Raw genomic sequence first — 17,065 nt, 5'->3', positions numbered from 1 at the left:
TGTAGATTATTTATTGCTTTATGTGTATTGTTTTACTAGCTACTTAGTTTGTAGGTGAAATAAATAAGTACATATATAAATTACATGAAAAATTGAACACCAAAAATATAGTATGGAAACCAGTTTCAAATGTGAGTATATATATATTTTGCAAACAAACGGCATTTTTGCTTCCACGTTTTATTGTGATTTTATTTTTTATTATTATATTAATTTTTGTGTGTTTTTTAATTATTTTCTCCATTTAATTAATAAATAAAATCATGACACACTGCGGCCTGAGGGGGCGCTGTAGCGCGAAAGAGCCGGAAAATCCACCGGAAATAAAAATAAACAAGTTACGTCAAACAAACATGGCGGCCCACACTGAACTGTCATGCCGAGTAGAGATGAGAGTTGAGTTTAGTCAAGGTTGACTATTTATTTAACCATCTATTGGTAAAAAAAAAAAAAAAAATCGCGGGTTGTGTGTCTGTTTTAACCCGTGAAGGTTTTGTTTTGTGAGGAATTGTCCATGTTGTCATCAGTGGTTATCACCATGACAGCAGCCTCCAGAGGGAAGGTCAGGTCGCTGGTGTCTCTGAGCAGGAGACTGTCCACCAACCGGCCCGGCTCCGGGGATGGAACTCCCCTTCCCCCCGACGAAGACCCCGCATCTCCCGCGGACGATGAGCCGGCCCCGGTGAAGCCGCCGAGGCTCAGAAAAGACCCCGGAGGCCGCTCCGTGTTCCTCTTCCCCGGCCAGGGGAGCCAGTTCGTGGGCATGGGCAAAGCACTTCTGAAGTACCCCAACGTCAAAGAGATGTTCTCGGTAGCGCAGAAGATCCTCGGCTACGACCTGCTGTCTCTGTGCCTGGAGGGGCCCGAGGTGGAGCTCCAGAAGACGGTGCACTGTCAGCCGGCGGTGTTTGTCACCTCGCTGGCTGCAGTGGAGAGGCTCCACCGTGAAAACCCAGCGGTACCTATCAGCGCAGTGCTCAAGTTAAATGTGCAAAAAGTTTAATTCATGCATAAATTCAGCTGAATCTTCCATAACACCCCTCTAGGCCACTGAGGCGTGTGTTGCTGCTGCAGGTTTCAGCGTTGGAGAATTTGCTGCTCTCGTCTTTTCTGGTGCCATGGACTTTGCAGAAGGTAAACTTTTTAAAATTATTTTATATAAACATTGTGGATGCAATGTTAGTTACTGCATTACATTATCTGCTCCTTAATCTAATTCTCCTAGCTCTGTATGCTGTGAAGGTGCGTGCAGAGGCCATGCAGGAGGCGTCGGAGCTGGTTCCCAGTGGGATGCTGTCGGTTATCGGTAAACCTACCGCTCAGTATAAACAGGCCTGTCTGCAGGCCAAAGAGCACTGCAAGACTCTGGGGGTGGAGGAGCCGGTGTGCTCTGTGGCCAACTATCTGTTCCCTGACGGCAGGGTCATCGCAGGGCACCAGCAGGTAGGGAGTACAGTCACACGTTCAATTGCCTTCATATCTGTTTCTTTATTCAAATGAAAACTACCTGTGTAAATGTTTTACAGTTTTAAACGTGGCCTGATCTGCTGCTGTCTCGCTCTCATCCGTGTCACGTTATTTTTTTCCCAGGCGCTGGATTTTCTCCAGCAGAACTCAAGAAGTCTACAGTTCAAGAGGACGAAACCTCTCCAGGTGAGCGGGGCTTTCCACACGGAGCTGATGGCGTCTGCCACCGAACCCCTCAGAGAGGTGCTCAGACAGGTGGAGGTAAGTGAGCCGCTGCGTGAATTAAGTAGCAAGGTTGTCATCTAAAAGAGTGATTCCTAAAGTCACAGCTTCGCTCCCGTCCAGGTGCGGCGTCCTGAGATCGCCGTCTACTCCAACGTGGACGGCAAGCGCTACATGACCGAGAAGCACATTCGCCGGCAGCTGGTGAAGCAGCTGGTGTCGCCCGTGAAATGGGAGCAAACTCTGCACGAGATCTACGAGAGGACGCAGGGAGTGAGCTTCCCCGACACCTACGAGGTGGGGCCCGGAAAGCAGCTGGGCGCCACGCTTCAGATGTGCAACAGGAAGGCCTTCAAAACGTACTATAATGTGAAAGTCATCGACTTTGGAGACTGATGACGCAGAGGCGAAGACAGATGGACGCTAAAGACAGTCAAAAAACTGCAAACCCCTGTTAACGGTCTTGTTTGTATAACTGTGTAATTAAATTTGTGTTTTATACTGATGAGGCTTTCACTTTTCATCATTTTGAAGTTTATTTGCATTGCATGAAAAAGCATTTTTAAATCCGCAACAGAAAGTCCAGCTCCCTTCATTTTATACTAAGCAAGGCGACTTATCATTTGTAAAAATCTTGGCCTCTTAAACCAGTAAGAAACAAATTTGGATACAAAAGACTGCAGGCCAGCAACAGTCAAGTCATTGGCAATCATGCTTTTCCACGTTAATACAAGTGAGAACCAACATGTCACCGCTTCAATATACCGACAACTCCCTGGGCAACACCGTGAAACCCGATTTAAACAAACCCCAGATTAATTTTACCTTCCCCCCCCCCCCCCCTTTCATTCCGTTTATGTAGTTACGTTGCCCAAGAGGTTGTTCACAGTCTTAGCCGTTAACTTCAATACCGCTCATAAAATAGTATAAAAGGAGAAGTAAAGTAAACAGCTGGAAAATAATCAGAGTAATTGTCACACGTTTGCAAACAAAAAAATAATAATTCAAACATATAATGGCTGAGAAGATCTGCTTGTTTCCCTTCAGGCTTCCCCGTCCATCCACAGTGCACCGAGAATGGTCACTGCAGCCACCAGGGCCACAGTCACAAGTGCTCCTCTGGTCCAGCCAGGGCAGGTCACAGGTTTAAAACTGTAAACCTGTGAAATGAAACATCAAACATTTTACCATTTTGGAGCAACAATGATGTAAGGGTTTATATTTGTTTCTAATTTATCAGGATATTTGGAGCTCTGTAGCGTTATTTGTCCCATAATTTCCCCATTGTGGGATAAATAAAGGTTTTCTTATTCTTATTATTCTTATTAGAGCCATATCTAACAGTATCAGGCCTGTAAAACTTAGCAGTTACCACACAGGATAAAGTTTGTATCCCGTTTGCTCCCACTATTAACATATGATCTGTAAGTTCACATTTGGATACTGATATTCGATCCATTATTTTACATTCGCTATTAAAATGCATTTGCATTATTCTGTCCGAACGTGTAATTCGATGCAGGGGCTTGGTTGTCAGATGTTAATCAGGCTAACATGCTAATATCAAGCTAAAATACTGCTCTGCTAACTTGGTTGTTTTAAAGTAGTTCGAGGATTGGTTTAAGGGAGCATCATCGGTGTTCATTTGATTGCACATGAGGTGTGGTGGGACATATCCCAGCATGCACTTAGGCAAAGGACTCATGGACTATAGTCTCATTTTATGCATGGTACTCCATTTTACTTCTATTATTTTGTCCTACAATTATTTTTATTATTAATTTGACTTAAATAATAAGATTTAAGCTGTACAAGGTTTATTTTTTTCTGAATTTCATTCTTTTACCAGAGCTAATCTATTTTATTAGCACAGTTATAATATAGATCCTGGTCTAAAATCACAAGATCTATCCTTTTGTGTCAGAAAATTAATCCTCAGATGCGATTCACCCTTGATTATCTTGGTCACGATCCAGCCAACCATTGTAATCCCCATGTATTCTAGCTGAATTCACATTGTGCATAAACATTTTCCTTTACCCTGATATGTTTCACTTGGCATTGTATGATAATACCATATAAAGTGAGATGAATGCTTCCTACGCTGTGCACCACAGTGGCATGATATAAAAAATAACTCTGCAACTTTAAACTGCAACATGTGTCCAAAGAAAATATAAAGAGATAGATCAGAGATGGAGAGTTACCCAGGCTGTCAAGGCCTCAGCTTTGAGGATCCCCTGCCCAGGCGCAGTGCTCACTATCCAGGTCTTCACCGCAGCAGACAAACCCTGGAGGCCCCATAACTGACTGTGGATATCTCTGAAAGGTAACGGTAGCAGGTTACAGCCAGTCACACACAAATCTGACTAGCTACATAAAATAAAATAAATTTTACCGATAGATGGTCCTCGTCAGGTCCTGGGCAGGCCTCAGCAGTTGCAGAGGGGTTGGTAGCTGGTTTGGCGGTCTGCTGGAAAACTCCCGGTTTACCTGATCTCCAATTACAGCCAGTTGGCGGCCAAAGGCCCGTGCAGCCCTGTCACTGATCCTGGAGGAGGTTAAAGTGGGATTTTCATTTAGTTACTAAGATTTTTTTTACGTTGGATGAGACAGAAGCTAGATGTGGATGTTCCTAATGTGCATTGGGAAAATTTAAAAAACAATAATCTGTGGACGATTCATGAAAGCCTCTTTTGGATTATGTTTGTTTTTGGAACAACTGAACCCACATGGTACATTTGCCCGAGGCACAATCAGCCTGTGTTGTTGTTATTAACAGTCATGGTGGAGCAGGGACAGTCTGCACTGTACCTGAGATTCACGTCAAACTGGGTGCCAGGGTCCACCTCACCAGGTCCAGCCTGGAGGGAGACGACACGACTCGACTGTCTTGTTTGTTCCACCATCTTGTTCTCTGTGTTACATAAATAAATATGAGTGAAGCTGAATATCAAGAACATCATTAGCCATGCAGGACAGATAATGGCTCCACGACTGCAAAGTGTTATCTTTGCTCAACTCTCAACGTTCATAAACAGGCTGTGTAAATACAGGGTCATGTGACCAGGATAGGCAGTGGCCGTGTTACCGGGGAGAATATCCAGGTTGAAAAAAACAGGCCCTCCCAGGTTTGAAGAGATGACATCATCTGTTGGATTAAGTCCAACGGTGGTAGTTTACTTTCTAAAACATACAGCAACTAAAGTGTGTTTCACTTCCTTGATATTTAGGGCTAATTTGCCTTTATCGCTGCATGTAAGTTATGGTTCTGTTTTGCCCTAACAACAATCAGGCGGAAACTGGTTTGCAGTGTATGTTCACCTGTCCTGAGATCAGTCCGTGTCGTACGTGCACTTATGTCCCAATGCAAATGCTCTATTTCCATAACTCAAATTAACCAAACTGCCTCTCTAGACATCAAAACAACACCAAAGAGATCAGCTTAAAGGCTTAAAACATGTCTTTGTTTACACATATGCTAAAAAAAAGTTGAGAAATAAGTCCCTTTGTGTGTATTTGCATGGATTTATCTTTATATTAATGTATTTATATTGCAACATTAAATAATGTAAAATGTTAATTTGCAATTGTTTCCCAATTATGTAAGAAGCCTCGATAACACAATCAAAATCATGTCCATCATCTCACACAGGGAGGGCTGTTTTTCAGCTTAATCATGTAATAGTTTATAGAAGGTTGCCATATTGTCATAACAAAGAGATGAAGTCATCTTTGTCACCCAAAGCAAACAAAGGTCGTTTTGAAGATCACAATATATTGCATAAAGTTTGCACTGACGTTGTCATTTTAAACATAACAATAATAATTATACTCTCAAACCAGTTTATCTTCTATATTATAACCTTTTGCAGTCATATTTGACATTAATCGAATATGAACGCCCACGCACTGACAGTAAACAGGTGCATTCACAACGAAAAAGAAAGTAAAAAAAAAATCCAAATACCTTTTGTGTAGATTAAAACGGACGCCGCCCTGTAACATGCACAAATACATTTTGATTAACACTTAATAGACACGATCAAATTGATAATTATTAGTAAGGTGTTTTCCTGTACTTACAGCAGCGTCCTTTAATCTTGTTGCTCACTCAGGTAACTGCCACAAATATGATTGGCCCCGCCTTTACGTGCTGCTGCAAGTAGTGACCGACAGGGGGCGACAGAAGCATCGCAGCCATGTGACTCTGCTTTGAATATATTTTGTTTGTCATCAGTTTGTGATCAACACTGAGCAAAAATAGTTTTTTTTTATTATTATTATTCGAATGTATTTATTATACTATCTCTTCCTTGTCATTGTGAAAGAGAAAACTACATATTAATTTATTCATATAGTCAAACTACCCCCCCCCCCCCCCCCCCCAAGTTATTATTACAGTTATATTACAGTCTATATTTTATTCTATTTTTCTCGGTATACATTTACAGTTATATTGTTTACCCTGTGTGTTAAGAAATTTGCAATTACTACTGTTTTACTGTCGTACTTATTTATTTATTTATTTATTTTACTACTGGCTGCAGGTACAAGAATACATTTTACTGTGCATTGTACTATGTATAACTGTGCATGTGACAAATAAAAACCTATCTATCTGTCTATCTAGTCATTCATTTATTGTTATCAACTAATTCAACATGAATCCTAAGACCCTTTCTCTTTAATATTGCAACTATCCAGCCTTACTGTACATGTTTCTCTACTTCATATCATTTTAATTCAACATTTGATGCATTAACAGTTAAGCTTTAATAAATATTTAATTATAATATTTTTGCAACAGTGTAAATAAGTATTTTACATGTATTACCCAATAAACATTTTCAGTAATATTGTAATCTGTTTGGTTTCCATTCAAAACTAAGTAACTTTACAGTATTACACTACTTTCCAAAAATGTGAAACCTGGGGCTTTTTTTTAGATGCACAATAAAATAAAACAAATAATTGTATACATATAAATATGAATATGAGCATCTTTATAGTAGCAAACACGTATGTAATGTTTTTAATGTAGGAGATTAAACACAGTCAAACACTGACCCCTACAGGAACCTCGTTGTAATGACACCCTGCAATGACATCACTGCGTCCTCCGTTGCTAGGTTATTCTCCCGGAAGGACCAAGCCCTTAACGACATCTTTTAATGTTTTGAGACCGAAAACAATTCTTTAAAGCAATGTAGTCTCATATGTAGATTTATTTTAATAAGAACTCGTTTTAATTAATTTAAAAACTAGTTTGAATTGCTGTGGGCGTTTTCATCAGCTGCTTCACGACATCTGTCGCCCGGATCAATAAATATAGCCTGTTAGCAATCAGACAGCTAGCATCAAGGTGGCTTAGCTTGTATTAACGGCGATGCTGACAAACGGGCTGGCAGCGAGGTTACCCGTAACTACAGTCCGGTGGGATTGCATCAGTGACTGGATGATGTCCGCCCAGCCTCTGCAGCAGACCGGGGAGGATTCAGCAGCCTGCTAACTGAGCCAGCCAGGCTAGCTGATGCTGATGACTGGCTGTTTCGTGCCATTGATTTGCAGGTATCTGAAACCTTTTGCAGACACAGGTGAACCCGCCGGTGCTAAAACAACAGCATGCACATATAAAAAGATATTTGCATTCTGTATTTGCTTGTGTGCTCTTCTGTCTGTTTACCTGTTGTTTTGTGCTGCACCTCAGTGGGAGGCACCATGGCCGGTAAGGTGAAGTGGGTGACAGACATTGAGAAATCAGTGCTCATCAATAACTTTGAGAAAAGGGAATGGATTCAAGTTACGGAAAACGACGACTGGAATTTCTACTGGTAGGTTTGGCATCCACATTACACCTACACATGTTGTCCTGGGCTGCTATTTCATGCAAACACCAAACATTTATTATATACAGGTAGTGGTGCACATAAATAAACTGTATGCCACCACAAGTAAAGGTCCTGCGGTGAAAGTATAGTAGAAAATCTATGCAAAGTAGTAATCTATCTGCAGAAAGATAACGTAACGTAAGATAATATAAGACTTTATTGATCCCAGAGGGGTAAATTTAGTTGTTTCAGCAGCCAAAGACAAAAATAAAAAACTAAAATAGAGTATACTGCATATCGAATGTACAGGAAATACTTTAAGTTGTCTTACCAAACTTAAATAATTAAAATTAAGTGAAATAACACTATGGACATCGTGAATATCATGAATACTGGCAGCTCCAATAAGAGTATTGCATTTGAGATGAATAAATATTACACAAAATGCATGAGAAATAAGTTAAAGATCTTATCCAGAGTATGTAGGTGGTCCTTAAGAAGTGGAGGAAACCTAGCAGCAGTGCTAAGATATGCTGATGTTAATGAGTCTGGCTGCAATAAGTACAAAGACGTCCGATAGCCCTCCTTGTTGCTACCTATCGTCCCAATAGCCTCATACAGGCAGTGAGAGGAATTGTTCAGGATGTTTCCCCATTGTGGTTAAAATTACATCCTTTATTTCACCTGCTCCACTGAGTCCGTAGGTCTGCCCAGGATGGAGCTGGCCCTCTTCATCATCTTTATCAGGCCACAGAAAAGTGGCCTCGGTATATTATTAGATTGTTGAGAGGCCGGAACAGCTTGGTACAGGATACAGTTATGTAGTTAAGTGTTTCCCAACTTGGGCCCCCACTTAGTTTACAAGATAAATCTGAAGTGTTGTTGTTGATGATTAATGCGCTGCAAATGAGGCTTTTATCGGCTTGCTTTAGCTTCTCTCTTGTCCTCCTCTCCTTCCTTCTTCTCTGCCTGGCCGGCCCACCATTACTTCCTTCCTTATGGTGGCATAGGGAGTTTCAGACTCTGTATAATATGATCAAAATTGATTTGAACTGATTTAACTCTCCGACTGGGATTGTTGAGGCAATGTCATGAAGGTTTTATTTGTTACGCCATGCAGGATGAGCATCCAGACCATCAGGAATGTGTTCAGCGTGGACACCGGCTACCGCCTGTCAGATGACCAGATGGTCAACCACTTCCCCAACCACTACGAGCTGACCAGGAAGGACCTGATGATCAAGAACATCAAGCGCTACCGAAAGGAGCTGGAGAAGGAAAGCAGTCCGCTTGCAGAGAAGGACGAGAATGGAAAATACATTTATCTGGGTACGCTAATGCTCCTTTATTCGCTCCACACACACAAAGCAGAGAGAGACGTGACATTTTCAGTGATAAAGCTGATTACCTTCTAACTTTTCACAGATTTTGTCCCGGTGACGTTCATGCTCCCCGCTGACTATAATCTGTTTGTGGAGGAGTTTCGTAAGAATCCATCCAGCACCTGGATCATGAAGCCCTGCGGGAAGGCCCAGGGCAAAGGCATCTTCCTCATCAACAAACTGTCCCAGATTAAAAAGTGGTCGAGAGACAGCCGCACCTCGACGTGAGTAAACAAAGACACAGCCCAGCCGCTGTGGTGCGTGTGTCAGAGGGCTACTCTAAGCTTGGTACCATAAAGTTGCCTTATCTAATCAAGCCATTATCCTTTATGATGAGGGAGTAAACTGTTGTAGATAAAGTACACATTAAAAGCTGCAAAAATCTACCGTTTGTTTGTGATTGTCTCGTACAAAAAGGAGGTTGTAGGCTGTTGTTTTCTAATTCTTGGCTTTTTCTTTTGCTCTTAGGTTTGTGGCAGCGTCTAGTGGTAAGGAGGCTTACGTCATCTCACTGTACATTGACAACCCTCTGCTGATAGGAGGGAAGAAGTTTGACCTGCGTCTCTACGTCCTGGTGACAACTTATCGGCCCCTGAAATGCTACATGTAAGCCCCGAATATGTTCAGCGGTTGAAGAGTTCAGGTCTTCATATGCTTGAATATGGCGGTAATGTTACCAGGGTTATTTATTGATCTCCGTCTGTTTGACTCTCAGGTACAAGCTGGGCTTCTGTAGATTCTGCACAGTGAAGTACACACCCAGCACCAGTGAACTGGACAACATGTTCGTCCACCTCACTAATGTGGCCATTCAGAAACACGGGGTAGGTCCAGAAAGCTAAGAAAGAAGTCTCAAACTATATGTATGCTTTAAAAAATGCATTATTCAGTTGTGGTTACAGGCTGAGTAGTTGTTAAATGTGTAAAATCAGTGGCATGCTCCTTTAATCTGATGAAAAATGATGTATTGGTTCAATCATTTCTTAGCAGTAATACTTCTCTTGAAGGTGACTGGACATATTTTTAACATATGAATCGAAACTGAGACTGTGCGCTTCTATTGCAGGACGACTACAACCACGTCCACGGAGGCAAGTGGACCGTCAGTAACCTCCGTTTGTACCTAGAGAGCACCAGAGGAAAGGAGGTGACCAGCCGACTGTTTGACCAGATCCACTGGATCGTGGTGCAGTCGCTGAAGGCTGTAGCCGTAAGTGGATGTCATAACGAAACCCAAATACGTGCTGCACGCTTACTGAGAACAGTGGCGTTAAATATTCACTCACTCACACGTGCATTTATTAAAATATATATCATATACAGTCTCCTAAAGGACGCGACACACTGAACCGACGGACTGCTGCCACTTACTAGTATGAAGAGTTATGTCCTTTCACCCAGATGCAATATATACATTCACTTCCAGTTCAGTCTAGCCCACTGACTAATAAGGGACTGCTTCAGGTGACATGAGGCGACGTCGCAGTCAGCTTCAGTTGCAAGCTGTTTTTCGATGTCAGTTTGGTGTGTCTTAAACTGTACAGAGACGAATATACCTAAATACTTAGACCTGTGGTCAGTTTCGGCCGCCTGGGGGAACATAGCATTGTGTGACACTGACATCGTGAGCATACAGCTTCCTATTTACATATCCTGCAGATACCTGGAGACAAATCCAGTGTTCACTATCTTTTATCTTTGTTTTTTTGGGAAATATGTGTCCTTAACTGACTGTCTCTGATCACGGGGCAGTGCACGGTAGTTGTTTTTTTTTTCAAGCTTTTCTCCTGCCAGCAGCTGCTGTGTGCGGCCGAAAGCGATTCAGTGAAAACAAACCAAAAGTGCGAAGTCGAAACAAGCAGGTGATCTCCATCGGTTTCTTACCACATGTGACCCCTTTCGCATTGTTTTCACATTTACTCTGCATACGCATTTAGGCAAAGTACTTAAATATAAATTGGTGTATGTATCGTAAAAAAAGAAGAAGTGTCAAAAGTTTGCAAGGTGTCCTTTCTCCCCAATCGTATTTATTATTGAAGGATTTCTGCTGATTAATTTTAATATGATCAAGGCTAAGTCTTTGCATGCATCACACGTAAGGAGCTAATCTTATGTGTTAGACTAAACTTTCAGTCTGCTAAATTAATAGTTGTGAAGTAAGGACCTGTACTTGCACAGCTGTGAAACCACCTGGATGTGGTGTTGTTTTTTTGGTTTATTCGTACTTTTAGTCTAATGCACATTTCCCTTTTCTGCTAAGTGATCAGGCTCAGTTCCCCTCCAAGGCCTCCCTATACATTGAGCGCTAATAGTTATGGCCGCCGGTGCATATTAACTCTGATTATAACGCCCTTCCCTAATGAATCACTATGTGTTGCATTAAGAAAGTCGTCTAACATATTAATATCATTCTGCGGTCAGGTCCTCCTCCTGATTCAGCTTCTGCTTCTCTCTCTCGTAGCCTGTGATGAACAATGACAAGCACTGTTTTGAGTGTTACGGGTATGACATCATTATTGATGACAAGCTGAAGCCATGGCTCATTGAGGTAAGAGGAAATTTTGTCTACGTTCTCATGTTAAAAAGCCTTTGAATGACACCAAATGAGCTGCTGCTGGGCAACAAAATGTTTCCAGGAATACGTAACATGTTTGCGCAGTGACTCCACACACTTACCCTTGATTGTTGAGCAACTTAAAAGGCCCTTAAGGTGTATTTGGATGTGTGCCTCTTTTCAGATGTGTGCTTAAGGTGTGTCTTTAACCCACTTAGAGTGAAAAACACCATTGTATGAGGCTGAAGTTATCTTGGCTGTCTGATTCAGAGTTTTGACTTCATTCAATTGTGCTTTCTCATCTTGTGAGACTGTCAAGTTGATCTGCACTCATTTTGACAGCTGTACAATCTGTTGCTAGGTTTCCAGGCTAGGTCTGAACTATTTCCGTTCGCAGACTGATCTATTTCGGGCTGGTTGTAGGGCATGAACGCTCCTCAGTGAGGAACGTGTGCCACAAACCCAGTCAGGACCACTCTCCTGTGTTCGGCTTTCTCTGTTTTGTTGTTAAAGTGTGTGTTCGTCTCAAAAACAGGCACTGCGTCAAAATAGCCCAGGAGGTAAAGTGAGTCTTGAAATTTACTGCTCATGAAAATAATAATAATGTGCGCGTTAATAGCACAGCAAACTGCCCAGTTTAAGTTTCTAGGGTGTATCTAATGTTTACGTACACAGCTGTAAAAGTACATCACCAGCTACATTTCCTGCCTGATAAGAGCGTCTATAAAAGTAAAGGAGGAAATTAAGCAATGCGCTCACACCCTTTTGCATTATTCAGCTCCGTCCATTTGTGTCAACCTATTTACTGCTTACTGCAAAATGAGATTTCCATTTGTAACGGCGCAAAACACCCTCCCGGTCAACTGTAAATGTCAGCCTCCTCTGTGCGATCCTCAGGTCAACGCGTCTCCCTCGTTGACCTCCAGCACAGCCAACGACCGCATCCTCAAGTACAACCTCATCAACGACACCCTCAACATAGTCACACCCAACGGGGAGATCCCGGACTGCCGCTGGAATCGCAGCCCGCCGCGGGAGGCGCTGGGCAACTATCAAGTCCTGTGAGTGACGTTAAAATCAGTCTTGTGCGAAACACACGAGTCGAGATTGTAAATTTGCCTCCCATAGTTGTGTCATTTCTGGGTTGCTTGTGCCCTTCGATATCTCAGTTGGTAGAACTGTAGTGGGGAAAGACGGGTATCCTTAGCTTGGCGGTTCAGATACGGCTCAAAGGAGGGAACTTCTGGGGGATTGCACTCTTCATCAGCTGATCAACACTCCGACAATGCTCGTTGGACTTATTGACTTAGAACCGGATCACTGGTTCAAATCTGCCTCAAAGGAATGTGTTTTTAAGGGTCAAAACTCAAACAGTTTGATTAGCAAGTCGGTCAACTTATTGTTTTTGTGATTAATGGTTCTCTGATGACCCATTAGTTGCTAGAGCCAAAGTGTGAATGAGAGCCAAGGTGTGAATCGGGGAGAAACCTTTTGGGGGGAGATGTTAAGACTGTGGTGTAAGTGGTTGATGGGTTTTGTTGTTGTTTTCCTTCAGTTGGTATAACAGAGGACTGTAGCAGCAAAAGCAGGCATCCTTAGGTCTCTGGTTCAAATCTGGCTCAAAGGAGATGTTTTTAAAGAGTCATGACAAACAGAACCTATTGTTGTTGTAGGTCTTGTACATATCTGTCACAAAGTTGAACTGGGGCCCAGCTATTAGATATTCATATCCACTTCTCTCAATTATTCACCAGCTAGGCCCAACAGTCAGCAACATGGTACTAGCTACCAACTGTGAGAACTGCATACAGAGGGATGTGGCGACACAATCTGGGCAGCCGCTTATCTCCCTTCGATAGCTCAGTTGGTAGAGCGGAGGACTGTAGTGTGTGTTTCCCAGGCATCCTTAGGTCGCTGGTTCAAATCCGGCTCGAAGGAGATGTTTTTAAATCTATACCAGGGATGTCAAACATACAGCTCGCAGGCCCAAACCGGCCCGCCAGAGGATCCAATGTGGCCCGCGACATTAATTAGCAAAATGCGGAAATTACTCCTTTTATTCAAACGTTCCAAAATCAGCTGGGTACAGGAAAATAGCATCGGTACGTTTACAAACGTGACCTGCAGGAGCTAGCATTGCTATCGAGCTAACAACAGCAGTTCCACAAAGTCGTGCTTGTCCATAATGTTTATTTTCTCACAAAATAATACTTCACAACACACCTGTATACCTTCTTACTTTTAGCGTGATTGTCTATATTTGGGGTAAGGTTTTAAGAATGAACTTTGACCCACTTTTTGTATTTCTATGTGCTTTTGCTCGTCGTACTTATTCACACAATATTTGCACACTTAAAAATGAACTAAAGAAATATGTTTCCTTCGAGCCGGATTTGAACCAGCGACCTAAGGATGCCTGATATCATCTCACTACAGTCCTCCGCTCTACCAACTGAGCTATCGAAGGGACAGACGTGGCTTTTTCGAGACCGTTAATCCTCACTTGTTTGAATACAAAGGCATGGCGAACGTTTGCTCAAGCTTCGTTTACATACTAAAAGCAGACAGAGGGGGCAACAGGAATTCCCCCACATGTATTTCCTTGCTACATAACCCCCCCCCCACGTCTGTTTCTGCGTCATCAGCTACGACGAGGAGCAGGCCCAGAGCGAGAATGCTGAGCGTGACCTGCGGAGCCGCTCGGGTCAGTCGCTGGGGTCAAAGAGCGCCAAGGGCAGCGCAGGCGCTCGCACCGCCGCCGCCACCTGGAAGTGAGGCGAAGTTACCGACTCGTAATGACTTCCTGAACGTTACAACAGAGACCACCTGTGGGGCATGTGGAGTGAAAAAAAAAAGACAGGACCACCAACGGGGAGCAATGACAACACTGCTGGAAATAAAATATAATGCGGTTATATTTGGAGAGGTTTGAAAGCTGAGAATGAACTCATTCTGGTGGGGGTCAAATCAATTCCATTTCACTTACAGTCTTTCACCGAGAGATTCGGGTCTGTACCCACATCAAGCTCTTTACCCATAAACCATAAAAGAAGAGACGTTAAACAGCTCTCTCCGCTCTGATGGCTGCAGATGCAATAGGAGCAGCGAGGCCAGAAGGTGGGCGAGGATGCCCCGCCTGAACTATGCATGATCATTGGTAACTGACACTTTAACTTGACCTGCCACATAGGTGCTAATACGAAGATATGCTGTATGGGAAGTAGGTAGTAAGAGTTATTTAGAGGAAGAGGAGTAACGCACATGGTATAAAGATATTATATAACAAGAGAGAGTTGATAGTTGATAGGCAGAATTAGCAGTACTAAATGTTAAATTAAAATGATTTAATAATGTTTTTTATATGTTTGGTTTTCAGTATGTACATGCTGCAGGATCTCATTAATATTGATTGTATTCAGTGCTGAGCCCTTTGCACTTTATTTGTGCTTACGTATTAAATATATTTCCCATGTTGCATTTTGAGTTGGACCTGATGCCACATCTGCTGCACATTTAAAATGCTTTAAGTGCTGGGAATGTATGCACTCTTATGTGTTGCCTGCGTCTTTCATCCAACTGCTGAACTGTTCGAAGCACACGATAAGTACATATCCACCACCTGAGAAAGTCTGATTGATATCTTTAAACTGTACCATATTTATATAAAACTGAGTTTCTGTCAAGGGCTGCAACTTGCTTTTGTTTTGTTATTGAATATTAATATCTTCCCTTTCATTAATTGATTAATGACTGTCAGAAAACGAGGTCAGAACTAGGAAATGTTGTTTTATTTTTTATAATTACCTATGAACAGTTGCAGATTAATTATGTGCTGGACTAAAAAAACAAATCAGCGAATCATTGCAGCTCTGCCTTTATCGCACCTTTTGGAAGGAATTTATCAGTGACCATTTATCAGTCTTCATGGTAATCGTGGCATTCCTGTTTAATTTCATTTTAGTCAGCACGCCCGCCCACCGGTCAAGAGTAGACCGTGATTAACAATTGGATGAAAGAAGTAGTTCGGAGGAAGCATTTCTGTAAAGAGATTATGATTAAACCAAGCTGTTGCTTCTGAAATGTTACCTGTCAGCTCTATCCTAACAGATGAATCCTTTAGGTTACAGAACTTTTGATGTGCTTTCTGTAAATTTAGTTTTTTTTTAACTCGCGTAGGGGCCCCCCCCCCCGCAGCCGCTGAGGAGTATAATCTCTTCAGAGTTTAGATTAATCAAAGCTCAATCCGTCAAAAGCCAAATGACCTCTGTGTTCCTGCCGTTACCATGGCAGCAAAGTAGGTCTCCGCACGGCACCGTTCCTCGACCTCGAGGGTTTCACGCCGACACGGAGGTTATCAAGGTGTGTAAGCCATGCAGTAGATGTCCAGGTCTGTGATCACTGACCAAAACCTACAAAGCAAACACAACTGTATTAGTCTTTGTTGGGTCGTAAGAAATATACAGCTTCCTGTGCTAGTGACCAAATATACTGAGAGATGATGTAAATGTCGTGTCAGATAAGAAACAGGAACAACCTGGACCACGGCTCTCACCATAGATTATGTTTTATTATGTTTACATGACCTAAACAGCTTATACATTTCTTTCTTTCTTCCTTTCAATAAAGTATCCATAGTGATGCTGCATTGTCAAATATTTGGGTTCTTTTTTTCTTCTTCAATTTGCCCTTTAAAATAGACAGCATTTATAAAGTGTTTGCATTACACAACAGCATTAAATATGTCTCTTCATATTATAGTATTCGTTTCTGGCGTCTGCGTCTCTATTTGCAGTGGTGAATGGTGTTTTCTTTTTTAACTTCCTGTTTCTAATAAGAGACGGCTTTTTATCACACACTGTAATTATTTGTATTGTACATCTGCTATGTGCAGAAATATAAACCACGACAGGCTGCAGCTAAACATAAAACCTCATTCACTTGTATTGTTTAGCCTTCGTGTGAACTGCGGCAAAAAAGATATCTCAGAGTCATCTGGGTGTCTGACGGTTTGTGGCGACTGGTCTCTAAATTTTGAAATATGCACCGCTGTGGTAAGAGATGTATGTGTCCATCACCTAATTAAGTTATTAAATAAAAATCTAATTTAAAAAACGTAACCTTTTAGGTAATTGTCCTTAAATGGTTCATATTCTTAGATTTTTTTATTCATATTAAAACACATTTTCTGAAGACCCCTGGAAATCCCCTGATGACCCCTTTAGGACCCAGACCTTATACGAGGAACCACTAGAGTCCTTCTGGGGCTGAGGTACTAACTAAAATAAAAGAAGTTGTCAACGGAAGTGACGTCAGTAGGCGCGCCTCTTATTAGTTTACTAAAGTCAACTTTTCCAACATCGGAAACCAGTCGATTTCAAAATAAAGGTTTTTGACTAACGTTTCATTTCCTCTTGCTTAAACGAACTTGATCTTTGTCAATCATCCTTGCACATCGTCTGACATTTGGTGTGTCGTTATATTTAGGTGACATGTTCTCTCACTTTTAACAATACACTGCTTCCAGGTGTAGCTTTTGAAATGTGTATGAGGACGTATGCACTGCATACACTTAATGCATGTGAGAGAAAGAATAATTCAGGCCCTATTCT

General features: G+C 42.0%; 3 protein-coding genes across 3 annotated transcripts; 2 read left to right on the top strand and 1 right to left on the bottom strand.

Annotated features, from left to right (window-relative positions):
- The first annotated feature begins 360 nt into the window (after positions 1-360).
- On the top strand, positions 361-2,194 carry mcat (malonyl CoA:ACP acyltransferase (mitochondrial)). The gene is made up of 5 exons (XM_084573973.1): positions 361-958; positions 1,047-1,134; positions 1,226-1,443; positions 1,591-1,728; positions 1,813-2,194. The coding sequence occupies exons 1-5, from the start codon at positions 515-517 to the stop codon at positions 2,083-2,085; spliced, it is 1,161 nt and encodes a 386-aa protein (XP_084430099.1). The 5' UTR covers positions 361-514; the 3' UTR covers positions 2,086-2,194.
- Positions 2,195-2,285: 91 nt separating this feature from the next.
- Positions 2,286-5,812, bottom strand: bik (BCL2 interacting killer). The gene is made up of 6 exons (XM_084573975.1): positions 5,776-5,812; positions 5,660-5,688; positions 4,504-4,606; positions 4,088-4,240; positions 3,897-4,011; positions 2,286-2,849 (listed from the first exon to the last, which is right to left on the bottom strand). The coding sequence occupies exons 3-6, from the start codon at positions 4,596-4,598 to the stop codon at positions 2,733-2,735; spliced, it is 480 nt and encodes a 159-aa protein (XP_084430101.1). The 5' UTR covers positions 4,599-4,606; positions 5,660-5,688; positions 5,776-5,812; the 3' UTR covers positions 2,286-2,732.
- A 1,356-nt stretch (positions 5,813-7,168) lies between these two features.
- On the top strand, positions 7,169-14,231 carry ttll1 (tubulin tyrosine ligase-like family, member 1; the record flags this gene model as incomplete). The annotated part of the gene is made up of 10 exons (XM_084573094.1): positions 7,169-7,260; positions 7,400-7,523; positions 8,641-8,849; positions 8,946-9,126; positions 9,371-9,508; positions 9,618-9,726; positions 9,969-10,112; positions 11,364-11,450; positions 12,354-12,517; positions 14,102-14,231. Exons 2-10 carry the CDS (start codon positions 7,411-7,413, stop codon positions 14,229-14,231), a joined length of 1,275 nt encoding a protein of 424 aa, XP_084429220.1. The 5' UTR covers positions 7,169-7,260; positions 7,400-7,410.
- Between the last annotated feature and the right edge of the window lie 2,834 nt (positions 14,232-17,065).

Source organism: Chelon labrosus, assembly GCF_963514085.1.
Source record: "Chelon labrosus genome assembly, chromosome: 23".
NCBI classification, from domain to species: Eukaryota; Metazoa; Chordata; class Actinopteri; order Mugiliformes; family Mugilidae; genus Chelon; species Chelon labrosus.
Note: the sequence above shows the minus strand (reverse complement) of the source record. Positions and strands in the feature narration are given on the sequence as shown.

Bases quoted from the DNA above. Each gene is read 5' to 3' on its own strand.
- mcat (XM_084573973.1), top strand. From the start codon at position 515: ATGTTGTCATCAGTGGTTATCACCATGACAGCAGCCTCCAGAGGGAAG. The intron at 1,444-1,590 runs GTAGGGAGTACA...TTTTTTTCCCAG, and splicing joins TCATCGCAGGGCACCAGCAG to GCGCTGGATTTTCTCCAGCA. The intron at 1,729-1,812 runs GTAAGTGAGCCG...GCTCCCGTCCAG, and splicing joins AGGTGCTCAGACAGGTGGAG to GTGCGGCGTCCTGAGATCGC.
- bik (XM_084573975.1), bottom strand. From the start codon at position 4,598: ATGGTGGAACAAACAAGACAGTCGAGTCGTGTCGTCTCCCTCCAGGCT. The intron at 4,012-4,087 runs GTAAAATTTATT...GTTACCTTTCAG, and splicing joins CTGACGAGGACCATCTATCG to AGATATCCACAGTCAGTTAT. The intron at 2,850-3,896 runs GTAACTCTCCAT...TTCATTTCACAG, and splicing joins CTGAGGCCTTGACAGCCTGG to GTTTACAGTTTTAAACCTGT.